The sequence below is a fragment of the Ictalurus punctatus genome, chromosome 8, assembly GCF_001660625.3.
Source record: "Ictalurus punctatus breed USDA103 chromosome 8, Coco_2.0, whole genome shotgun sequence".
NCBI lineage: Eukaryota > Metazoa > Chordata > Actinopteri > Siluriformes > Ictaluridae > Ictalurus > Ictalurus punctatus.
This window is the reverse complement of record NC_030423.2, coordinates 20,345,465-20,372,176: the sequence shown is the minus strand read 5'-3', so window position 1 is coordinate 20,372,176 and position 26,712 is coordinate 20,345,465. Positions and strand designations below refer to the sequence as shown.

Genomic DNA, 26,712 nt, shown 5'->3' with positions numbered 1-26,712 from the left:
AATTTCTAACATTTACAGATAAGGATATAAAGGTAAAAATGTGATTTCTGTGCTGAACAAAACATGTCTGGAGCACATTAAAAAGCACATGCATATGTCACAGCATCTGATATGACAAGCCATGTTAATACACTTACAAGTTTGTTTGAAGCGCTTAATATAAAACTTTCTCATGCATTGGACAACCTGGATCATGGATCACTTTTCCCAGGGTATAAGTTCACTCTGTGACTTCTGCTGTTTTATAAATGTGTTTTATTAATAGAAATGCATTTTTCACCATTGTGAAGTGACGTCACTGACGGGGGGGGGGTATCCACAGTGACGTCACTGACGGGGGGGCATATCCACAGTGACATCACAGACCCAACTAATCCATAATGAATTTTGTTGTCTAATTATTGATTATTATAGATTTTTATTTATTATCAGCCCTAATCATATTTATACCCCGTCATGGTTGAACAATTTCCTGTTCCTAGTCACCCAGGTGTGCTAAAATTTCAATGGGAATATACTTCAAATATACATTTTCTCATATGAATTCATAAGGGTGCCAATAATTGTTGCACACCTATATGTAACAAATATTTTTTTGATAAACCTAATTTATTATTATTATTTTTTTTGCAACTGTTTAATATTTTCTTTTCACAAAAATACTCGAAGGTACCTGCTTTGTGTCAGGAAATGGAGGTTGAGACGGATGCAAGTGCGGATTTTTCAAGTGTAATAAAGGACTAAACAAAATACAAAAAGACACTATGACTTTGGGGCAAAATACTGCGGCAAAGACTAAACATAAACCAAATAACAAAACACGGCAACAGAGACAAAAGCAAAGAAAGACAACCGTGAGACCAAGAGTGCAGTGCAAACTGTGGCTATATACAGGAGTGCTCAATTAACAGGAACGTGATTCAGACGCAGGTGGTCATGTGACTGTGATGCAGTGGCTGCTGGGAACTGTAGTTCAGAGTTCCTTCTCTGATTACATGACACTTTGAGTATTGGACACTTCTTTTGGGCTATTGCTTGGATTCCTTTACTGCTGTCTGCAGCTATATTTATTACATAGATAACATAGGTGTTTGATAACACCTGCTTCGGTGTTATCTGCATCTGCTTTTGATTACTTTAAAAAAGTACTTACCGTAAATGTTAATGAGCTCTTGGCATCACTTGTTATGGAGTAAACATTTGTTGTGATACTGTTTTAATCATTTTTAAAGTACAATTGTAGTTTTTAAATTCTTAGACTTTCAATTGAACTGTGCACCATATTCTGATTTTGCATGTATTAACCATTGTCTTTTGTTTTTCTATGTGTTTTGTTTGTTTCAGATTCAGTGTGAAAGCTGTGAACACTGGTTTCATGACTGTTGCCTGAATTCCTATAATATCCCAGACAAACAATCTCCATGGTATTTTTGTCTTGTGTATTAGCATAGGAAACAAAACATAGAACAGGACATTAAAAATAATCAAGTAATTGTGAATATGAAAAAAGGTGCTGACATTTTTTTCCTCCTAAAATGTATTTATTGGAGTTTTGCTTTTTTTTTTATTGTTATCTTTTTCTAGTTATTTCTATTTTCTATTTACTTTTATTTAAAAAATACATATATAGTACTTTCAGATGTTCTTTCATTATTTTCTTATTTATTTAGCAGAAGTACTGAAAACAGTCATGTTGAATTTCAACATTTAACTATGATGTTTCCTTTTTTGACAGCCCTCTTCACTATCTTGTACCTTCTTGTAATAATACTGCTTTGCCATTGGTTTTGAGTTTAATAAATTTATACGGATAATTCAGTCTGTATAAAAAAGTACTGAACATTTACTCCCCAAAAAAAGCCTTGTGCTATATAAGGAATAATATTCTGAGTGTTTTACAGTTGGTTTGAGGCCTCTAGTTCAAACAGTCATTGAGTTTAATTGAATTAGAATATTACATACATTTACACTACTATACAATATTTATTTTAAAACATATAGTATGTACATTCCACAAACTGAGTCTTGTGTCATGAAAAGGATATTTTTTCAGCAACATTTCACATTTGGTGTGATGTCATAATGACAAATGGTTCAATTGTTTAATTGATTGATAGGGATAATAAAATTGATGTGAAAAAATTCTCCATTTTTAATATTCAGCTTTGTGCAGTGTAATGAAAACCTATTCATGCATTTCCAAGTTGGTTTGGTTTGAGGATGTGATAGGCCCAGAGAATATAATGGGCATTTTCCTGAATGTTAAATATAAGCTAACTTTACTGCACTGTCACATAAACGTGGACTGAGTCATTTGTCTCGTTTTTGTTTTCCCAACATTTCTTTAGAAAATGAAAATGCTTTAGACGGAATGTGCACGGACCATGTAACAGCACAACAAATGTTGAGTTTAGGTAGTGACTTGTTACACATAGTAAAGTATTTGTATTTATTGAAGGAATATATGTAGCCGGTATGCAGGAAGACAGTGGCCTGTGCTCATGTTTATTTATAACTTATACATAATTTGTCAGTTAAAAAGCTTTAATCTATAGACAATGTTACACAGGACCCTAATTATTTAGCCAACACTCAGCACTGAGTGTTCAGAATCTTAACATCTCACAAAAGACTGGCATTTTATTTTGAAATTAGAATTTAGAATGGGAATTGGAATGGTGTGTGTATGTCATCGTGCAGCCAGGACAACTACTCAGATTTACTCAGACGTTAAAGAAGATGTTAAACTCTAACGTGCAGACATGCAGTCTTTACTTAAACTGTGTTGTGCAGAAGATATGTTTTGTGAGAACATATTAACAAACGAATGGACTTCTGGCTTGAAGACAGCTATGGTAAAGTATATATATATATATATATATATATATATATATATATATATATACATATATATATTATATATATGAAATAGTAGTTTAAATACTTGTAGTTATTCTTTCATCACTCTGTACCTTCTTAAATCTGTTTTCAACAGATCCGCACCACACATTTCAGCCTTGCTCTGTACAGACTCTGTAAAGTTTTGCATTTTGACTTTTCATTTTCCACTGTTCCTGGAGATCTACCTTCCTGAAGACTTTAGCTCCAAGCATAATCGTGCCCACCTGACCATTTAAGGCATCATAAATGATCACTTTACTGAAATAATCAGACAATAATGGGTGCCCCAGCTGGTCCAGGGGCTGTAAACAACCACTTATACAGCGATATAACCTTGTATTGATTAAACTGATCAAATTATTCATCCTGCTTAATACTTTTTGTGTTTTCTTCCCTCACAGGTAGATCAGTGCACCCAGACAGACCAGTGGTTACCGCCACCTCTGGTGAAAGCTACCGCACACCACTACCACTGTCCAGAAGCTCCTCCTACAACTTCCATAACAACTCTCCCTGGTGTGTAAATACAAATTTTAACAGAAAAGCTGGTATTTAACACTATCAAAACTGTTATTCTGACCTGTCAATTAAAAACATTTTAATAGAAACTCCATCAGGCACCTATTAGATAAAGTCACATGACATGTTAGACTCTACAAAGGTTGATGAATTAATCTAATTTTGATTAGAAAACAATGCAGATAATAAACACGAGTCACTTTAAGAGAGAAGTTAGGTTGTTGTGAATAATAATGAATGATACAGACATCTGGTGTAATTCTCTGATACTACAATAAGGAAATTTACTGACCCTTTCATAGTGTGCTGATTAATTTGGAAGAAGTTTCCAGTCTTGGTTGTGTTTAGACTGTTTAAATAGTCTTAAAGATTTAAATATATTTGAACGAAATCAAAATAAATTCTATTGTTTGCTTATTTTGCCATTCAGGACAAGTTCATCAACGTTTATCATGCTGAACTCAGGTTCAGGGCTGAAGAACACAATGTGTGCAATTCCCTTGAAAAAATCTCTGAGTAACGAATAGTAAAGAGAAATGGAATAGCAGTAGGAAGGAATATAAAAAATCTTGCCTGATGTGTATTTTTCTGTGGTTTTACAGAAAAAGGAAAGGAGCTCCTAGAGCAGCTTGAAGTACAGAACAGTAACACTTCTGGAAATGCTCAGGTGGAGCAACTCCCCATGCTCTGGTCTCCTGCTCCACCCACTGTCCCCAGAAGTGGTACCTCTCACATCACTGCTCATTTTAAACAGTTCATCATCCACTAAACATACTGAAGCAATTGCAGTCATCATCTAAAACTATTTCTGAAACAATACAGCACTGTTAAATAAACTACAGTGCCTTGCATAAGCATTCACTCCCTTTTCCATGTTTTTTTCTTGAATATTATGGAATGTTTTATTTTCATTACATGTAATCCCACTTAGGTCAATTTTCATTCCAGGCTGTAACACTATAAAATGTGGAAACTTTCAAATGGGCCAAATACTTATGCAAGACACTGCCAGCTGGCAAGCTATCAAATGTATGTGGCACTACAAGTGCTTAAACTTTGTTCTGTTGGCCAGTCTAATCACATTTGTTGTGTTTCTAATACATACTATATGTTGATTTGGATGTTTTCTTGAAGAACAAAGGTTGCTGCCAGCCCTGCAGGAGAGACTAATGCTTATAAATGCTCATCAGCCCGACATCAACACACCATGGTAACTATAAAAAAATAAAATAAAAAAAAAAACACTAACTGAGACATCTTTAAGTTGTCATTATTAATTTATCTGTAGTCAACCTTGGGTTATTGTTTATATACTTTATGCCCAGATGAATCTGATTTCTCTAACTCTCACTCTCTCTCTCATTGCTATAGCGGGTCTCTGCTGGCGATTGAGTATGTGGAGAACTTAGGTTTGACGCAACCTGTCTGCTTACCTCCGGAGAAAACTACAAACTGTAAGGCCTCGATCTTGGACAGCATGCCTAACCGTCATTCTGCAGACAAGTGTGGATGTTCTGAATGCCAGGCCCTCTACAGTCCTGAGGTAGTATAAAACTCTGTATTAATTATGAAAGGGCAGTTACTCCAGCTGCTGTGTTTAATGCTGACTCTCTCTGTTCTTACCACAACTATCCTACCATTAGTTTTTTTCTTGCAAATGAAACTGTGCAGAATATTGGGTCCCATGAAGAGGGCCAAATGGCTTAATTACCTTCTCTCTCTCTCTCTCTCTCTCTCTCTCTCTCTCTCTCTCTCTCTCTCTATATATATATATATATATATATATATATATATATATATATATATATATATATGAAATAGTAGTTTAAATACTTGTAGTTATTCTTTCATCACTCTGTACCTTAAATCTGTTTTCAACAGATCCGCACCACACTTTTCAGCCTTGCTCTGTACAGACTCTGTAAAGTTTTACATTTTGACTTTTAAATACAACAGTGTTGAGCAAATGTTTCCAAACCTGACATAGGGTTGCCACGCCTGTTGTGCTATATTGAAAAATATAATGCTGCGATTTGTCCCATATTTTTGTACACAGGTACAGGTCTTAATGTGAGATGGGTTACCTGTATCTAACAATGAATACAACTGATAGGAAAAAAAGCCATAAAATAATCATGCTTTAGGCCAGTGGTCACCAACACTGTTCCTGGAGATCTACCTTCCTGAAGACTTTAGCTCCAAGCATAATCGTGCCCACCTGACCATTTAAGGCATCATAACTTATCACTTTACTGAAATAGTCTTCAATAATGGGTGCCCCAGCTGGTCCAGGGGCTGTAAACAACCACTTATACAGCCACATTACCTTGTGTTAATTAAACCGATCAAATTATTCATCCTGCTTAATACTTTTTGTGTTTTCTTCCCTCACAGACAGATCAGTGCTTACAGACAGATCAGTGCTTACAGACAGATCAGTGCTTACAGACAGATCAGTGCACACAGACAGATCAGTGCTTACAGACAGATCAGTGCACACAGACGGATCAGTGCACACAGACGGATCAGTGCACAGAGACGGATCAGTGCACACAGACAGATCAGTGCACACAGACGGATCAGTGCACACAGACAGATCAGTGGTTACCGCCACCTCTGGTGAAAGCTACCGCACACCACTACCACTGTCCAGAAGCTCCTCCTACAACTTCCATAACAGCTCTCCCTGGTGTGTAAATACAAATTTTAACAGAAAAGCTGGTATTTAACACTATCAAAACTGTTATTCTGACCTGTCAATTAAAAACATTTTAATAGAAACTCCATCAGGCACCTATTAGGTAAAGTCACATGACATGTTAGACTCTACAAAGGTTGATGAATTAATCTAATTTTGATTAGAAAACAATGCAGATAATAAACACGAGTCACTTTAAGAGAGATGTTAGGTTGTTGTGAATAATAATGAATGATACAGACATCTGGTATAATTCTCTGATACTACAATAAGGAAATTTACTGATCCTTTATTTCTTGTGCTGATTAATTTGGAAGAAGTTTCCAGTCTTGGTTGTGTTTAGACTGTTTAAATAGTCTTAAATATATTTGAACGAAATCAAAATAAATTCTATTGTTTGCTTATTTTGCCATTCAGGACAAGTTCATCAACGTTTATCATGCTGAACTCAGGTTCAGGGCTGAAGAACACAATGTGTGCAATTCCCTTGAAAAAATCTCTGAGTAATGAATAGTAAAGAGAAATGGAATAGCAGTTGGAAGGAATATAAAAAATCTTGCCTGATGTGTATTTTTCTGTGGTTTTATAGAAAAAGGAAAGGAGCTCCTAGAGCAGCTTGAAGTACAGAACAGTAACACTTCTGGAAATGCTCAGGTGGAGCAACTCCCCATGCTCTGGGCTCCTGCTCCACCCACTGTCCCCAGAAGTGGTACCTCTCACATCACTGCTCATTTTAAACAGTTCATCATCCACTAAACATACCGAAGCAATTGCAGTCATCATCTAAAACTATTTCTGAAACAATACAGCACTGTTAAATAAACTACAGTGCCTTGCATAAGCATTCACCCCCTTTTCCATGTTTTTTACTTGAATATTATGGAATGTTTTATTTTCATTACATGTAATCCCACTTAGGTCAATTTTCATTCCAGGCTGTAACACTATAAAATGTGGAAACTTTCAAATGGGCCAAATACTTATGCAAGACACTGCCAGCTGGCAAGCTATCAAATGTATGTGGCACTACAAGTGCTTAAACTTTGTTCTGTTGGCCAGTTTAATCACATTTGTTGTGTTTCTAATACATACTATATGTTGATTTGGTTGTTTTCTTGAAGAACAAAGGTTGCTGCCAGCCCTGCAGGAGAGACTAATGCTTATAAATGCTCATCAGCCCGACATCAACACACCATGGTAACTATAAAAAAAAAACACTAACTGAGACATCTTTAAGTTGTCATTATTAATTTATCTGTAGTCAACCTTGGGTTATTGTTTATATACTTTATGCCCAGATGAATCTGATTTCTCTAACTCTCACTCTCTCTCTCATTGCTATAGCGGGTCTCTGCTGGCGATTGAGTATGTGGAGAACTTAGGTTTGACGCAACCTGTCTGCTTACCTCCGGAGAAAACTACAAACTGTAAGGCCTCGATCTTGCACAGCATGCCTAACCGTCATTCTGCAGACGAGTGTGGATGCTCTGAATGCCAGGCCCTCTACAGTCTTGAGGTAGTATAAAACTCTGTACTAATTATGAAAGGGCAGTTACTCCAGCTGCTGTGTTTAATGCTGACTCTCTCTGTTCTTACCACAACTATCCTACCATTAGTTTTTTTCTTGCAAATGAAACTGTGCAGAATATTGGGTCCCATGAAGAGGGCCAAATGGCTTAATTACCTTCTCTCTCTCTCTCTCTCTCTCTCTCTCTCTCTCTCTCTCTCTCTCTCTCTCTCTCTCTCTATATATATATATATATATATATATATATATATATATATATATATATATATGAAATAGTAGTTTAAATACTTGTAATTATTCTTTCATCACTCTGTACCTTAAATCTGTTTTCAACAGATCCGCACCACACATTTCAGCCTTGCTCTGTACAGACTCTGTAAAGTTTTACATTTTGACTTTTAAATACAACAGTGTTGAGCAAATGTTTCCAAACCTGACATAGGGTTGCCACACCTGTTGTGCTGTATTGAAAAATATAATGCTGCGATTTGTCCCATATTTTTGTACACAGGTACAGGTCTTAATGTGAGATGGGTTACCTGTATCTAACAATGAATACAACTGATAGAAAAAAAAAATCGCCATAAAATAATCATGCTTTAGGCCAGTGGTCACCAACACTGTTCCTGGAGATCTACCTTCCTGAAGACTTTAGCTCCAAGCATAATCGTGCCCACCTGACCATTTAAGGCACCATAAGTGATCACTTTACTGAAATAGTCTTCAATAATGGGTGCCCCAGCTGGTCCAGGGGCTGTAAACAACCACTTATACAGCCACATAACCTTTTGTTAATTAAACCGATCAAATTATTCATCCTGCTTAATACTTTTTGTGTTTTTTTCCCTCACAGACAGATCAGTGCTTACAGACAGATCAGTGCTTACAAACAGATCAGTGCTTACAGACAGATCAGTGCACACAGACAGATCAGTGCTTACAGACAGATCAGTGCACACAGACGGATCAGTGCACACAGACGGATCAGTGCACACAGACGGATCAGTGCACACAGACAGATCAGTGGTTACCGCCACCTCTGGTGAAAGCTACCGCACACCACTACCACTGTCCAGAAGCTCCTCCTACAACTTCCATAACAGCTCTCCCTGGTGTGTAAATACAAATTTTAACAGAAAAGCTGGTATTTAACACTATCAAAACTGTTATTCTGACCTGTCAATTAAAAACATTTTAATAGAAACTCCATCAGGCACCTATTAGGTAAAGTCACATGACATGTTAGACTCTACAAAGGTTGATGAATTAATCTAATTTTGATTAGAAAACAATGCAGATAATAAACACGAGTCACTTTAAGAGAGAAGTTAGGTTGTTGTGAATAATAATGAATGATACAGACATCTGGTGTAATTCTCTGATACTACAATAAGGAAATTTACTGACCCTTTCATAGTGTGCTGATTAATTTGGAAGAAGTTTCCAGTCTTGGTTGTGTTTAGACTGTTTAAATAGTCTTAAAGATTTAAATATATTTGAACGAAATCAAAATAAATTCTATTGTTTGCTTATCTTGCCATTCAGGACAAGTTCATCAACGTTTATCATGCTGAACTCAGGTTCAGGGCTGAAGAACACAATGTGTGCAATTCCCTTGAAAAAATCTCTGAGTAATGAATAGTAAAGAAAAATGGAATAGCAGTAGGAAGGAATATAAAAAATCTTGCCTGATGTGTATTTTTCTGTGGTTTTACAGAAAAAGGAAAGGAGCTCCTAGAGCAGCTTGAAGTACAGAACAGTAACACTTCTGGAAATGCTCAGGTGGAGCAACTCCCCATGGTCTGGGCTCCTGCTCCACCCACTGTCCCCAGAAGTGGTACCTCTCACATCACTGCTCATTTTAAACAGTTCATCATCCACTAAACATACCGAAGCAATTGCAGTCATCATCTAAAACTATTTCTGAAACAATACAGCACTGTTAAATAAACTACAGTGCCTTGCATAAGCATTCACCCCCTTTTCCATGTTTTTTACTTGAATATTATGGAATGTTTTATTTTCATTACATATAATCCCACTTAGGTCAATTTTCATTCCAGGCTGTAACACTATAAAATGTGGAAACTTTCAAATGGGCCAAATACTTATGCAAGACACTGCCAGCTGGCAAGCTATCAAATGTATGTGGCACTACAAGTGCTTAAACTTTGTTCTGTTGGCCAGTCTAATCACATTTGTTGTGTTTCTAATACATACTATATGTTGATTTGGTTGTTTTCTTGAAGAACAAAGGTTGTTGCCAGCCCTGCAGGAGAGACTAATGCTTATAAATGCTCATCAGCCCGACATCAACACACCATGGTAACTATAAAAAAAAAAACACTAACTGAGACATCTTTAAGTTGTCATTATTAATTTATCTGTAGTCAACCTTGGGTTATTGTTTATATACTTTATGCCCAGATGAATCTGATTTCTCTAACTCTCACTCTCTCTCTCATTGCTATAGCGGGTCTCTGCTGGCGATTGAGTATGTGGAGAACTTAGGTTTGACGCAACCTGTCTGCTTACCTCCGGAGAAAACTACAAACTGTAAGGCCTCGATCTTGCACAGCATGCCTAACCGTCATTCTGCAGACAAGTGTGGATGTTCTGAATGCCAGGCCCTCTACAGTCTTGAGGTAGTATAAAACTCTGTACTAATTATGAAAGGGCAGTTACTCCAGCTGCTGTGTTTAATGCTGACTCTCTCTGTTCTTACCACAACTATCCTACCATTAGTTTTTTTCTTGCAAATGAAACTGTGCAGAATATTGGGTCCCATGAAGAGGGCCAAATGGCTTAATTACCCTCTCTCTCTCTCTCTCTCTCTCTCTCTCTCTCTCTCTCTCTCTCTCTCTCTCTCTATATATATATATATATATATATATATATATATATATATATATATATGAAATAGTAGTGTAAATACTTGTAGTTATTCTTTCATCACTCTGTACCTTAAATCTGTTTTCAACAGATCCGCACCACACTTTTCAGCCTTGCTCTGTACAGACTCTGTAAAGTTTTACATTTTGACTTTTAAATACAACAGTGTTGAGCAAATGTTTCCAAACCTGACATAGGGTTGCCACGCCTGTTGTGCTGTATTGAAAAATATAATGCTGCGATTTGTCCCATATTTTTGTACACAGGTACAGGTCTTAATGTGAGATGGGTTACCTGTATCTAACAATGAATACAACTGATAGGAAAAAAAGCCATAAAATAATCATGCTTTAGGCCAGTGGTCACCAACACTGTTCCTGGAGATCTACCTCCCTGAAGACTTTAGCTCCAAGCATAATCGTGCCCACCTGACCATTTAATCATTGCCTTTCTTGGTCAGATAAAACAGGTGTGTTAGAATTTGGTTGGAGACGAAACCCGCGGGAAGGTACATCTCAAGGAAGAGGGTTGGTGACCACTGCTTTAGGCAAAGTAATAACAGAGGCACTGTCAAGTTATATAATATTAGGCTAAATATAATGTAGTGTAAACCAGTAACCAAGTATGCTAACAAGTTATCTAACATCAGACTAACAATTAAACTACATGGCCAAAAGTTTGTGGACACCTGACTGTCACACCCATGTGTGCTTCTGGGAAGACTTTCCAGTAGATTTTGGTTGTGGGGGAGTTGTGTTTATTCAACCACAAGAGCATTAATGAGGCCAGGGACTGATGTCAGGTGAGGAGGCCTGAGGTGTACTCAGTGTTCCAGTTCATCCCAAAGGTTTTCAGTGGGTTTGAGACCAAGCTTGGCAAACCATGGACGAATACATGGACTACTCAAAAACATAATTCCTCCACCAACTAGTGAGATAGGCATAAAAATTTCTAGTGTGGGTGTTCTTTTTTTTCCCTCTCTTCCATTCATTGAAGTTGGCAACCCTAGTGGAACATGACAAGTAGCAAAATTAATATCTGGAAATGCCCATGATTTAATTTACAGTGCAATACAATTAAAATGAAAATGCAGCTTGGTTGTATTTGCGATGATTTACATGCATACGTTTGACTGGGCATTTATAATTGCTGATGAACAAGTGCACGCCACTGCCTCCTCTCACACCAGCCAGGCCTGCAGTCAATGAGCTATGTACACTTTATCTGATGAAGAAAATAACAGTGTTCTTATTGCAGTCTGAACAAATATTACAAATCTTATGGGTTTGCTGATGCTGATTGTAAAATAAAGGCATCATAACTGGTCACTTTACTTTAATAATCACACAAACACCAGAACAAAGTACTGTCAAGAAATCCTATTCTTACTTAGCGGTATTTTAATGTGGTCTTTAAACATGTAAAGACTAGAAACCACAGGTTGAATATAGTTAAATATGACAGTTTGTGTATAATCAAATATAAAAGCAGTGCAGATTGCAATACCAGAGTTTAGCCACTATACAGTAGAAGGTAGAACTGTAGACTATTTAGATATGATCTAGACATGTATGAACTCTTCATGATTACAACTTCTTTGTGACCTTCTGACATTAGTTACATTAGTTATCTAGTTTGTGTTGTAAATTGCAGTGTGCATACAATTTTTTAAACCAAAAAGAACCTCCTGTGACTGCCTAGTTCATAAAACCTTCGCCAAGTATTAGTAAAATGCAATTTTTTACTGATCTATCTTTAAAATAATGAGTACTCCAGCTGATGCAGGGGCTGTAAATGACCACTTATACAGCCATGTTACTGTGTGTTGATTAATCTGATCAAATTAAGCAGGATAAATAATGCTTCTTGTGTTTTCTTCCCTCACAGACAGATCAGTGCTTACCGCCACCTCTGGTGAAAGCCACCGCACTCCGCCGTCCAAAGGTTCCTCCTACAGCTTCCAGAAAAGCTCTACCTGGTGTGTAAATACAAATTTTAACAGAAATGCTGGTATTTAACACTATCAAAACTGTTATTCTGACCTGTCAATTAAAAACATTTTAATAGAAACTCCATCAGGCACCTATTAGGTAAAGTCACATGACATGTTAGACTCTACAAAGGTTGATAAATTAATCTAATTTTGATTAGAAAACAATGCAGATAATAAACACGAGTCACTTTAAGAGAGAAGTTAGGTTGTTGTGAATAATAATGAATGATACAGACATCTGGTGTAATTCTCTGATACTACAATAAGGAAATTTACTGACCCTTTCATAGTGTGCTGATTAATTTGGAAGAAGTTTCCAGTCTTGGTTGTGTTTAGACTGTTTAAATAGTCTTAAAGATTTAAATATATTTGAACGAAATCAAAATAAATTCTATTGTTTGCTTATCTTGCCATTCAGGACAAGTTCATCAACGTTTATCATGCTGAACTCAGGTTCAGGGCTGAAGAACACAATGTGTGCAATTCCCTTGAAAAAATCTCTGAGTAACGAATAGTAAAGAGAAATGGAATAGCGGTAGGAAGGAATATAAAAAATCTTGCCTGATGTGTATTTTTCTGTGGTTTTACAGGAAAAAGAACGAAGCTCCTACAGCAGCTTAAAGTACAGAAGAGTAACACTTTTGGAAATGCTCAGGTGGAGCAACTCCCCATGCTCTGGGCTCCTGCTCCACCCACTGTCCCGAGAAGTGGTACCTCTCACATCACTGCTCATTTTAAACAGTTCATCATCCACTAAACATACTGAAGCAATTGCAGTCATCATCTAAAACTATTTCTGAAACAATACAGCACTGTTAAATAAACTACAGTGCCTTGCATAAGCATTCACCCCCTTTTCCATGTTTTTTACTTGAATATTATGGAATGTTTTATTTTCATTACATATAATCCCACTTAGGTCAATTTTCATTCCAGGCTGTAACACTATAAAATGTGGAAACTTTCAAATGGGCCAAATACTTATGCAAGACACTGCCAGCTGGCAAGCTATCAAATGTATGTGGCACTACAAGTGCTTAAACTTTGTTCTGTTGGACAGTTTAATCACATTTGTTGTGTTTCAAATACATATTATATGTTTATTTGGTTGTTTTCTTGAAGGACGAAGGTTGCTGCCAGCCCCGCAGGAGAGACTAAAGCGTATAAATGTTCATCAGCCCAACATCAACACACCATGGTAACTATTAAAAAAAACTAACTGAGACATCTTTAAGTTGTCATAATTAATTTATCTGTAGTCAACCTTGAGTTATTGTTTGTGCACCTTATGCCCAGATGAACCTGATTTCTCTAACTCTCACTCTCTCTCTCATTGCTATAGCGGGTCTCGATGGGTGACTGAGTATTCGGAAAACTTTGGTTCGCCACACGTTGTCCGCATACCTCCGGAGAAAACTGCATGCCGTTTGGCCTCAACCTTTCGGAGCATGCCTAACCCTCATTTTGCAGACAAGTATCGACGCTCCGAGTATCAGGACCTCTACAGTCCTAAGGTAGTATAAAACGCTGTATTAATTATGAAAGGGCAGTTACTCCAGCCGCTGTGTTTAATGCTGACTCTCTCTGTTCTTACCACAACTATCCTACCATTAGTTTTTTTCTTGCAAATGAAACTGTGCAGAATATTGGGTCCCATGAAGAGGGCCAAATGGCTTAATTACCTTCTCTATCTATAAATAGTAATAGTGAAATAGTAATATAAATACTTGTAGTTATTTTTTCATCACTCTGTAACTTAAATCTCTTTTTAACAGATACCGCACCGCACCGCACATTTCAGCCTTGCTCTATACCGACAGCTCAAAGGAACACTTTAAAAAGGTATTTAATCAGAACACATAACAATAGTATAACAGCACATTACTATAGGTGCCAACTTCATTGAGGGTTTTCATAACAGTTTACAAAGCATGACATCACAACCTTTATAACATCGTATCCCAGCACAATTATAAACGTAAAATTGCTAGAAGCTTACACTTTAACACAACTTGCTGTGGTTTTTCTCGTAGCATTTGTCTAGTGCTCTATCACTACACAAATTACAAAGCACAGCATAATATACACAAACAGTTAGCATCTCACCATATTTTCAGTTTGATCATTGATTATTGGAACTTAAAAACCCTGAGTTATTTTTTTACACCTTATCCCCAGATGTAGGATGTAAAATATTTATACATTGCATATCATAGAGAAACTTCTGCTTGAACTTCTGCTTGATTATTCTATTTCTTCTCCACAGCAGGTATCCAGGTGGCAAATGTAAAAAATTCATGAAGCTTGTTCGGGACCACAACGTCAGTATTCCACTTTTTACTTTTGCTGCCCAATTCTCCATGGATGTATGAGTATGAGAATAACTGCACATTCTTTGGCCTAATCACATCAGGACAGCCAGTCTATTTGCAGAGAAGTACACACATACAACACCAGAGCTTCTAATGGCTGACAAAATTACATAAAGAAAAATTCCTCCAGACTTTCACAGGCAGACTTAAGAAATGGCAGAGGATGGTCTTCTTACCGATAGATGGCATCTTTGAGCTAACAAAGCACGCCTTAAAGTTGTTATTCTTTCTGAAATCGTCTGGGTTACGCAAGTACAAGACGTTGTGTTTAGCATAACAGTATGGGAGTGTCCTTGCGCGCAACCGGTATCTGAAGCTGGTGTAAAATCATGCCTCTATTCAAGACCTGCCATGATCAGATGACGTGGCAATTAAGCGCATCACGTGATATATACAGTGGCGCTTGAAAGTTTGTGAACCCTTTCGAATTTTTCTATATATCTGCATAAATATTACCTAAAACGTCATAAAACTTTCACATAAATCCTAAAAGCAGACAAAGAGAACCCAATTAAACAAATGAGATAAAAATGATCATACTTGTACATTTATTTATTGAGGAAAACGATCCAATATTACATATCTGTGAGTGGCAAAAGTATGTGGACCTCTAATATTAGCAGTTCATTTGAAGGTGAAATCAGAGTCAGGGTGTTTTCAATCAATGGGATAATAATCAGCTGTGAGTGAGCGCACTGTTTTATTTCAAGAACGAGGATCTATCAAAATCTAATCTTCACAACATGTTTGTAGAAGTGTGTCATGGCAAGGAGATTTCTGAGGACCTCAGAAAAAGAGTTGTTGATGTTCATCAGGCTGGAAAAGGTTACAAAACCATCTCGAAAGTGTTTGGACTCCACCAATCCACAATCAGACAGATTGTGTACAAATGGAGGAAATTTTAGACCACTGTTACCTTCCCTAGGAGTGAAGACCAACAAAGATCACTCCAAGTGCAAGACCTATAATAGTCCGCGAGTTCACAAAGGAGCCAGGGTAACTTCTAAGCAACTAAAGCCCTCTCTCACATTAGCTAATGTTAATGTTCATGAGTCTACCATAAAGAGAACATTGAACAACAATAGTGTGCATGGCAGGGTTGAAAAGAGAAAACCACTGCTCTCCAAAAAGAACATTGCTGCCCGTCTGTAGTTTGCTAAAGATCATGTGGACAAGCCAGAAGGCTAGTAGAACAATATTTTGTGGATTGATGTGACAAAAATACATTTTTTGGTCTAAATGAGAAGTGTTATATTTGGAGAAAGGAAAACACTGCCTCTATTATCTGAAGCGAAGACACAATTCACAGGCCTGCCCTGGTATGACAAAGCTATGCAACAGCTCGTTCCCTTCTCAGGGAACAGGGTTACCCCAGACGTTCCCTTTCAAAGGGAACTCAATGTTGCGTTTAGCATAACAGTATGGGAATGAGAATACCCACTGTCATACCGAGAGTATGGCCTGTTCAAAAAGACCCAAGCCCTCGGGTCACTGCAAGACACTCGAGCCTGGGGCAGAATGAATATCCAGACTGTAATAACGAATGTAGACAGGCTTTGGACAAAGCCTTTGAGGAGGTGACCGTCCTAGTGGAATGAGCCCTTATGCCCAGAGGCGTAGCAAGACCGCGCGCCTCATAAGCAATAGAGATTGCTTCCACTATCCAATTAGAGATGCACTGATTTGACACAGCATCACCTCTACTGTCGCAGCCAAAGCAGACCAGCAGCTGCTCCAAATTACGCCACTGGCCGGAGCGGTGGACATAAGTACAGAGAGCCCTTACTGGACACAGCAGGTGCATTCTCTCTTGTTCCGGTGTGAGGAACGGAAGACAGAAAGCCTGCAACAGTACAGGGTGGGCAGCCGATCTAGGCACTTTAGGAATATAATCCGGCCTAGGATACAGGAAGGCCTTGGCTAATCCAGGGGCAAAGTCAAGGCAGGAAGGGGCAACAGAGAGAGCTTGTAGATCCGATAGCTCTGCCTTTTATGACTTCTTTTAAATTAATAACAATTAATTCCACAATTCTGAAGGAAATGCAAATAAAAACTTTATTCCCTCCATTTCAACAAGTTGTTTCACAGTAACTGGTCTCATAAACAGAAAACACATTACTCAAATTAACATTAACACATGAACTAAATTCTGAAGATTAAAGTAAGATTTCTTAACTTATTGAAATGTTATTAATTCATATTAACAATTAATTGACTAAATTCTAAAAAACCTCCTGTTAGTCTCACATTCACTCTCCACAAACAAAAGCATTTCTACTTCATCACTGAACATCAAACTGGTAGTAAATAATATAAACTTTTTTATATATTAACTTAACTGGATATGAAATATACTATTCTACAAATATATTTTTCTGTGCGATATATACTTTTTTGTTAACTCATCTTCATTTAAATCTTTCAACGGTGTACTGGTGCTTTAATTCAGCGTGAGCAGCGCCACAAAAAAACATTAGAATTGACGCTGAAACTCCCACTTCACTGCTGCTCACTTCTGGTGTAAGATTTTAGCAGTGCAGAGTACAGAGCTTACAAACTGCAGTTTCCACACAAGAGACATCATCTTTACACACAGCACAAAATGTATGTTTTCCCGTCCTCTTTTGATTGACAGGATATAATCGGCCCTGATTCTCGGTTGTTTTTAAACTATCGGCCTACAGCATGAAAAATAGCCTTTATCCGCCGATACCGATTATTGGCCAATTCATTGGAGCATCTCTAATACAGACCCCTTAAAAATAGTATTAATTTTCATTCGACACATATCAGGAACATTGTGTTTGTATGTTTCATTCACACCTTTAGTTAAAAAGGCTACAACATGCAAATAACTGTACTGACAGATTATTATAAACATCCATCACCACCAATACGGAAATGTCAATGTCTCAGTTTAGCCTACAGGTGGATGGCACTGCGATTTTAGGTCTGTGAATTCTGGGTCTGACATTTCCTCAATCTCAACTATATTGCTTGAGATATGTGTGGGACTGTGTTTTTTAAGCCTTCTCACAATGTCATTATTTTTGCTTATACCTTCTCGCAAACTTTTCTAATAAATTTAGTTGGTTTTGCTACACAATCTCATACACAATCTCATTTTAAATAAATAATCATAAGAAATAGCAGTCATAACAAATTTAAGTTGAAAGTGGTACTATATTATGGAAATATATTCTTGTACAATTTCACCTTGAAACTTTGGGAGGCAGGTGAAAGAAGGAGGAAAGAAGGCGGATGAAAGAACGCGAGTTGTCCAAAATGGCTCCCTCAAAAGATTCACTGTTTTGTGCAATTAATGTCATACAGTTGCTCTTGTATAAAAGCAATAAAACAATTGTTACCAAAAAATTTAAAATACCAAACGAAATTAATATGGTAAAACTCAAATTCCTTTAACCGTAATTTAAAAACAAAAAAACAAAACAAAAAACGCAACAACAATTGTATGGGCGTGACATGCATATCCATAACCACATAAGTGAGGTACATAATTATGAAAGAATGAAATTTTCATTTGTTAGCAACAATAGTCTTTTAGGTCTTGCCTTACTGACAGTATGCAAAATAATAGTTTTAGCCATTTTAGCTAGAAAGCACAGTGAAGGTTCTTTTTAAGTGTACTGGATAATGATGAACAGTGAAATACTCACCAGTATCAGTCTTTCTTTGTTGTTTGGGGAAAGAGAAACTCTGTCCAGCTCTCTCTTCTTCTCTCTGGAGTCCTATCAAAAACTAGTTTAAGGCAGAATAACAAACTTGGACCCTCCCAGTAGCTCTGCTGTCCATCAGTGGGAGTTGTCACATCAGACAAGTTGGAGAGTTTATTTTTGGATTATCCTTTTTGTCTTAAAGCTGCCTATCCAAATTTTCAGTCATGTTTAGAGGGGTTTATAACAAAAAGGACAAACATGGGCCTTGCCTGTTTCAAGTAACATTGCACGTTAATGATTATAGAACTTTACTTAACCACTGTGCAAGTAAACGTCTGGGTTATGCACGTAACCCTGTTCCCTGAGAAGGGAACGAGATGTTGTGTTTAGCATTGTGTTTGTGCGACCGGCACCTGAAGCTTGTGTAAATTCATGCCTATTTATAGGCCTGCCATGATCAGGTGATGTGGCAATTAAATGTGTCGCGTGATATAAATATGGCACCTGTGAACCACGCCATCGGCCTCTATTATCTGAAGTGAAGACGCAATTCACAGGCCTGCCCTGGTATGACAAAGCTAAGCAACAGCTCGTTCCCTTCTCAGGGAACAGGGTTATATGTGTAACCCAGACGTTCCCTTTCAAAGGGAACTCAATGTTGTGTTTAGCATAACAGTATGGGAACGAGAATACCCACTCTGTCATACCGAGAGTATGGCCTGTTCAAAAAGACCCAAGCCCTCGGGTCACTGCAAGACACTCGAGCCTGGGACGGAATGAATATCCAGGCTGTAATAACAAATGAATGTGTGTGGCGTAGACCACCCTGCAGCAGCACACACATCCTATAAGGATACCCCTTTGGACAAAGCCTTCGCGGAGGTGACCGTCCTAGTGGAATGAGCCCTTATGCCCAGAGGCATAGCGAGACCGCACGCCTCATAAGCAATAGAGATTGCTTCCACTATCCAATTAGAGATGCGCTGCTTTGACACAGCATCACCTCTACTGTCGCCACCAAAGCAGACCAGCAGCTGCTCCGACTTACACCACTGGCCGGAGCGGTGGGCCACAGGGGTGGCTGTGGATCAGGTGGTAGAGCAGGTTGTCCACTAATCGTAGGTTTGATTCTCGGCCCACATGACTCCACATGTCGAAGTGTCCTTGGGCAACACACTGAACCAGAAGTTGCTCCCGATGGCAAGTTAGTGCCTGGCATGGCAGCTCTGCTACCATTGGTGTGTGAGTGTGAGTGTGAATGGGTTAATGAGACACAATGTAAAGCGCTTTGGATAAAAGCGCTATATAAGTGCAGACCATTTACCATTTACTGGACACAGCAGGTGCATACTCTCTTGTTCTGGTGGGAATGGAGGAGGGCAGAAAGCCTGCAACACCACAGGGTGGGCAGACGATGTAGGCACTTTAGGAATATAATCCGGCATAGGATACAGAATGGCCTTGGCTAATCTAGGGGCAAAGTCAAGACAGGAAGGGGCAACAGAGAGAGCTTTTAGATCTCCTACTCGCCTGAGAGATGTCAGGTCCAGCAAAAGAGCTACCTTTAGAGTCAGAAGCTTTTCAGAGGCTGACTCTAAGGGCTCAAATGATGCACATGACAGACCTTCCAGGACCACAGAAGGTTCCAGGAAGTTAAGCGCAGCATGCAGATGGGCCTCAGCTGCCTGACACCACTCATGAATCTCGAAGTTAGAGGATGTTGCCCCACACCCCTAGAGTGTGACCCAAGACTAGAAACCGGGGGCACTCAAATTCTCAGAGCATGTAGGCATCTGACACTGAATACTCTCACGGGTTTCGGCCTTGGACGAAAACCCCAAAGTCTCAGCCACCACTGAACGATCTCCTGTGCAATAGGCCCATAAGCTCCAATAGTCTCTCAAGATCCAGCTTTATCTTGCTCAGTGTTGATAGGATTGACCCTACGCATGTTGGGGATAGAAATGCCCTCATCGTAGTAGAATCCTTATAACCCCTAGAAAAGTTGTCCACTGCACTGGGGAAAGCATACTTTTCGGAGGTTCAACCTGAGCCCCAAGCTCTTCATGTGGGCGAGAACAACATCTCAATGTTGAACCGCCAATTCCCTGGATCGTGCTAGAATTAACCAGTCGTCCAGGTAGTTTAGTACACGGATGCCCTAGAGCCACAATGGAGCCAGAGTGACATCCATGCACTTTGTGAAGGTGCGAGGGGATAAAGCTAGCGATATTTCTATGTGGAAATATACATCTTTTAGATCTATCGTCACAAACCAGTCCTCAAACTGAATCGGTGGAACGATAAGTTTGGGCGTCAGCATCTTGAACCTGTATGTCCGAAGAGTACAGTTCAGATGACACAGATCTAAAGTTGTCTGCATACTCCTCTATTTTTTGCGGACCAGGAAATAACGGCTGTAAAAACCTCCCTCCCTCAGGGAACGGGGTATATGTTCTATGGCCAGTTTGTCCAAGAGGGATCTTACTTCCTGCACTAACGTCGGGCTCTGGTCTGTACTGACTACTGTGGTGACCACACCTCTGAATTGGGGGGGTCGAGCTCTAAACTGGACCTGGTAACCCTTTTCTATGGTAGACAGAACTCATGGAGACACATTTGACAGTAGTTTCCACGCTGTCAGATGGTCTTTTAGTGATGTTAACTATTCCACATTCTATTGGAGGGAAAGCATCAGATTTTTGTTGCCCTGTGACAGCTCGCTGACCAGAGAACATTGAAAACTTTGGACAGCCTTGGCTAGTGGAAGCCCTACAGTAGTGCTGGGAGCTAAATGCTCTCACAACCTCCTGTCCCCTGATACATCCCTCCACGACCCCTCAGAACCGCTCTTCTTTGCCTGCTTGGCCTTTATGACCATTCACAGATCAAGCCTAGTAGCAGGCTGCGGCTGTGGCCGCCCGGTTCCCCTGGCTGTCTGCGGGGGTTGGCGGGCTGCCATACTTGCCTTCTGTGTTTCCCTCGCACTAGTGCTGGCCCGGCCTCCACTCGTGGATGCCTGAGTGAACTCGACACAACAGGGAAGGAACTGGCTGAATGCCGCCTTAGGTCGAGCTCACTCAGCAGGTCTGCTTGGTAGGCCTGCAACACTGTCATTTTCTGCAGTGACTCACAAGCAAGACTACTACTGCATAGGCCTTGCCCACCAATGCCACGGTGGCCTTACACGGTGGCTTGGATGGCAAAGCCGGCCCCCCTAATTACCTGATGGAGAGAGGTAGCTCACAACCGCCTCCTCCTCCTTCAGCATAGCTAAATAGCCATGCCATTCATTCCCCACAATAGCAGAATAATCGTGGGGTTATAAATACGGCTTATGCATGGTTTTCCCCGAGAAGCCTGATATTTTGTCATGCACTTATGGAAGAAAGGGGAGTTTTCTGCAGTGTGAGGGATTTACTTTCACTGGGGAGAAAAAGGCTCATCCAGCCTTAGTAATGACTTCAAACAGCTCTTTATATGCTGCTCTCAGTTTTTAGCACATCCTTCTGGCTCCTCGGAGTCAGAGAGGAATTATTATTATTATTATTATTATTATTATTATTAGTAGTAGTAGTAGTAGTAGTAGTAGTAGTATTTGTGTGTGTGTGTGCGCGCGCGCGCGCGCGCGTGTGTGTTTTCTCGCTCTCTTTTTCCCCCCTTTTGGCTTTCCATAGCGGAAGGAGGAGTCCGAAGTGGCTCCAAAATCCAGCGGAGAGCCGGACCCGGAAGACAGAGCAAGAGATAGAGCAGCGCTAGTCTCCGGCTCCTCTTCTGGATCCATAAGCGATCCCACGAACCTGAGACGGCTAGCTGCCTTGGCAGCGAGGTTCTGAAACCCAACTCGCTTCAGGTTCCGAGAAGAGCGCGAGTCGCGAACGGAGCTGTCTGATGTAAGCATTACTATGCGCAGCCTCTCGAGGCCGCCATCGCATGCTCCAAACCTTAGACACCTCACCCAGAAAGTGTGCTCTATTCCCGTGGTGAAACGGGAGCCAGCCGTAACACACTTCCTGAATTCTCTCACTCATATTTTTCTCTCTCGCTCACCTTCTCTCTCTTTTTTAAAGGGGATAGAAAAGTCCAGAGATTTCGAGAAAAGATAGAGAGGAAATGAAGCATCTTTTTGTTTATTTACACAAACAACCGGCATGCGGTCTTTCGCTGAAGATAATAAGGCTGATGGCACAGATGCCATATTTATGTCACACTACACGCTTAATTGCAGGCCTATAAATAGTTAATTATAATTATAAAATCTACTTATGAAAGCTACTGCTAGAAAATTAATCACCAGCTTCTGAACATCAGATTTGGGAATTCAACAGTGAAAAAACCCCCCGAAAAACCTTTTTTTTTTTTTTTTTTTTTTTTTTTTTTTTTTTTTAGCTTTCTGAAAAGGCACTGTATTTAAGAGACTTGGAAAAGTGAAACAAGTGCTAATCTACTGTGATGATACATTTTTTCCTAACCTTACACAGTTTTGCGTCACTGTGTAAATGTTGTAAGTTTTAAAATTCTAAAATCCCAGATGTCATTAACATAACATTAGTTTTAATGATGCTAAACTGGTGATCATAATCTTCTCTTATTTGTTAGCTACAGTAACTTCATAATGTCCATGCAAATCTTTCAGATCAACTACATTTTGGGTTTGGGGAACACTGGAATATTTCGTCCTAGGCTGCAAACTGGACACCCTGAAGGTGGTGGTGGACAAAATTAAGAGGATCATGGACAATAGCAAACACCCCCTCCATGCCACACTGGCCAAACAGCGGTGCTCCTTCTCCAGTAGATTATGGCAGCTTCACTGTAACAAAGAAAGGTACAAGAAGTCATTCTTGCCCACTGCTGTCCGACTGTACAATGAGTCAACAACGACGTTGGGGAGCTATGTGGACATTGGAGATGATGGACATGTCTACTGAGTTTGCATACTCAGCTATTACACTACATATTGCACAACAATTTTTACATAGGGTCACTGCATATTCTTACACATGCACTTCCACTTTACTTATGACTTACTGATGACTACTGTACATTTATACACACATTAATGAAACTGCTCTTCACACATGTAAGTCCAATGTAAGTTTTAAACGTGCCAACCTGTAATATATTTCATACAGTTTATCTGTACAGGAATCTTAGTCTGTAAGTAACTTAGAGAGCTATTTATATGTGTATTTTTAATTCTCTTATTTATGGTGTATATTGTGAGTTTATGGTGCAAGTCTTGTGAACTGTTAAGTCTTAGTCCTCCCTGTTGTGCTTGTGTTGTGGCTGTAGTGACACCAAATTGCCCATTGGGGATCAATAAAGTACTCTCTGTCTCTGTCTACCTCTATTTAAGTGTACGAAGCTGGTTTTTTGATGTAACAGTACATTTATTTAAATACAGATTACTTTCAGCTACATGTATGAGTTGTATAAGGCGCCAGTCCATAAAAATCTAAAATAGAAAAACCAAAACCAAACAAACAAAAAACCACAAGAAGTATAGGATCTACTATAGGTGTGTATGTAAGTATACAAAGGTAAATGAGGTATTTATCAAGATTATTTTATCATGGTGGGCTCATTAAAATTGTTCAGCCTAATCCAAAAATACATCATGCTTATGAAAATATACATTTAAATATGCATTAAACCTATAGAACATTGTGCTTACCTTTGCTTCTGAGGTGTACATGGTATTATACATCCTAAATCAGCCTAACACAGAAAAGTACTACTGATACAATTTACTAAGGATGACTATAAAAGTGGCAATGTGACTGAAGCTCAGAGCAGAGAGTGTGTACTTTGTAGACAAAGTGTTTCAAGTGCCACCCGATTCAAAGTCTGTTTTCATAAGTGCTGTTTCTGGAAGCTTCCGCTGGGAACGTGGTATGTTAGGCTGAGGGATGTGATGAAGGCTGGATCGGGTCAGGGCGGTTGTGGGTGCCGAGGATGGGGGTCTGATGCGAGTCAGGGAGGTAGTGGTGTTAGCTGAGCAGTGTATGGTCACACCATGGCTGTATGGCTGCGTCTCATTCCCCTCAGAAGGACGTCTCGGCTGAGTAAGTGCTGGAAGCGAGAGGTGAAGCAATGGCTGGAGTTAGAGCGCAAAGCAAATATATCTCCTTGCATAAGCCACGATTAGATCTGGAGCGTCATTGCTGATCTAAAATCAATTTGTTTGTAATTCATTCCTATAACTTTATTCAGCAACACATAAAGGTAAAGTCTGATTCTAGGTAGGCATCCATATTTGAATTGTTTCTAGCTTATATGTGTGGAGGCCTGGGAAAATCCTTAAACTGGTCAAATTTGCTTATTGGATAATTTTCTAGTTCTGAAAACGGCAAATTTTCCTGACCTGGAACATGTTTCTCTTTTGTATGTATCTTAATCCCAAGAAAGTTCCAATTGTGACTATCTGTGAGCCCATGTATGTGGAAGAGGGTAGAATTTCTAGCTTTTTTTAAATAAATAAATAAATAAAAAGGCTAATTAAAAGTGTACAGAAAAATCTGCTTTTATAGATTTTATTCCAAATCCACTGAAAGACACTTTGCTTACCTTTACATGTATAACCTAATCTACTCATAGAAAAACAACATTACTGCCAAATTGTAAAGAAATAAATGTTTACAATATGATATTAGCTATCACTTTGTTTATCCGCATAATCCACATCAATCTTTCGCTCATCACCTGAGCTAAAAGTCACTCGCAGTGTTTAAACATGAGTCTCATCACCATCTATTCACTCGACTGATTGATAATTCGGACAGACCTGTTCTGTTGGCTGAATTTCTTTTTATTAGGTCTTTTAAACATTGGTAATTAATAATATGAACTAATGATGAGTTAAGGCTGTATACTAATCACAAACTAATGAAGAGCTAACTTTAACTATTACGTGAGTCTTATGAATTCATACCTGAATAACGTCCACCTACAGTACATATTAGTACATGTTTGTTAGTTCATGTATTAATTAACACATAATGGTAAACTAAATCAAACATGATCTCTATGAAAGAATATGAATTTAAACGTGCATAATTTCAAATTGTTGATATAATTTACCATGTATTGTAGCGGTATACATAAACATCATTGGATGGCGCTGGATTACTTTCATAATTTACATTGATCCTCTTTATCGAATGTAGAAAGATGCACTAATAATAAACACTAATAATTTCATCTTAACCCATTTTACATCATTCTCCATTCATTTCTCTTCAAATCCCACTGTAGTACTAGTATGTGATCTGGGTGGCTAGGGCCTGGTGCACTGCTCCTTTGGCCACAAGGGTGAAATTTGATTTAATTTACTCCCACGTTAATTAATACATTAAATAACAAACATGTACTAACATACTTAAGGTGGTCCTTATTCACGCATGAATTCATAAGACTCACGTCGTAGTTAAGGTTAGCTCTTGATTAGCTCGTGATTGGTACATGCCTTAAATCATCATTAGTTTATATTTAAGTAAGTATTAATTCAGGTATTAGTGCATGATTATTCTTGTACTGTCATTGTGTTACCTAAACATTGTAAAGCTTTTTCTGCTGAGTATGTAAGTACTCTTCTCTGTTTTGATGATGATGTGATACTGCACTGAAGGTGCCATGATCTGATTAGAAACCAAATTGGTCAGGCTTATATCCATTTCATTATGGCATCCAAAAAACATAATCCAACTGTGACATTTATTTAAACAGTGCTCTGGATTATTTAAACAGGCTCTGGATTACTGATCGGAAGGTCGTGGGTTCAAGCCCAGGCGCTGCCAAGCTGCCACTGTTGGGCCCTTGAGCAAGGCCCTTAACCCTCCCTGCTCCAGGGGCACCATATCATAGCTGACCCTGCACGCTGACCCTAACTTCCTGGCATGCTGGGGTATGTGTAGAAAATAATTACACTGTGCATATGTATATGTGATCAATAAAGACTCATTATCATTTAACTGACTCCTTAGACAAGATGATGGCAGACACCAGGGCAAGGAAAGAAAGTAGACTAAATAAAAACACTTCAACCTTGTTTTGGTGAAATATATTTATGTTTTCTTAAATCCAAAGTGTATCATTGGCAATTATTTTGTTGTTTTTGTCTGTTTCCCAGA

At 38.8% G+C, this 26,712-nt stretch overlaps 1 protein-coding gene and 1 long non-coding RNA gene across 4 annotated transcripts; both read left to right on the top strand.

Annotated features, from left to right (window-relative positions):
• The first annotated feature begins 670 nt into the window (after positions 1–670).
• On the top strand, positions 671–17,241 carry LOC108268479 (uncharacterized). 3 transcript variants are annotated; one of them, XM_053682023.1, is made up of 20 exons: positions 671–1,145; positions 1,345–1,424; positions 3,303–3,417; positions 4,023–4,142; positions 4,555–4,630; positions 4,792–4,963; positions 5,815–6,109; positions 6,708–6,827; positions 7,240–7,315; positions 7,463–7,634; positions 8,500–8,758; positions 9,364–9,483; positions 9,896–9,971; positions 10,120–10,291; positions 12,426–12,516; positions 13,122–13,241; positions 13,654–13,729; positions 13,874–14,045; positions 14,307–14,373; positions 14,798–17,241. In XM_053682023.1, the coding sequence occupies exons 2-19, from the start codon at positions 1,422–1,424 to the stop codon at positions 14,367–14,369; spliced, it is 2,298 nt and encodes a 765-aa protein (XP_053537998.1). In that variant the 5' UTR covers positions 671–1,145; positions 1,345–1,421; the 3' UTR covers positions 14,370–14,373; positions 14,798–17,241. The 3 variants fall into 3 exon arrangements, with proteins under 3 accessions (XP_053537998.1, XP_053537997.1, XP_053537996.1); XM_053682022.1 differs by having other exon boundaries at positions 671–1,424; XM_053682021.1 differs by lacking the exons at positions 671–1,145; positions 1,345–1,424 and adding an exon at positions 2,406–2,855.
• A 2,720-nt stretch (positions 17,242–19,961) lies between these two features.
• Positions 19,962–23,933, top strand: LOC108268994 (uncharacterized). The gene is made up of 2 exons (XR_001813396.3): positions 19,962–22,473; positions 23,217–23,933. It is a non-coding gene; the product is annotated as an uncharacterized LOC108268994 (long non-coding RNA).
• The last annotated feature ends 2,779 nt before the right edge of the window (positions 23,934–26,712 follow it).

What these genes read in the sequence shown, in the direction of transcription:
- LOC108268479 (XM_053682021.1), top strand. Translation starts at nt 2,763, where the DNA reads ATGCAGTCTTTACTTAAACTGTGTTGTGCAGAAGATATGTTTTGTGAG. An exon ending in TTCCATAACAGCTCTCCCTG is followed by an intron (nt 8,759 to 9,363) that starts GTGTGTAAATAC and finishes GTGGTTTTACAG; the next exon opens with AAAAAGGAAAGGAGCTCCTA. An exon ending in CCCGACATCAACACACCATG is followed by an intron (nt 9,972 to 10,119) that starts GTAACTATAAAA and finishes TCATTGCTATAG; the next exon opens with CGGGTCTCTGCTGGCGATTG.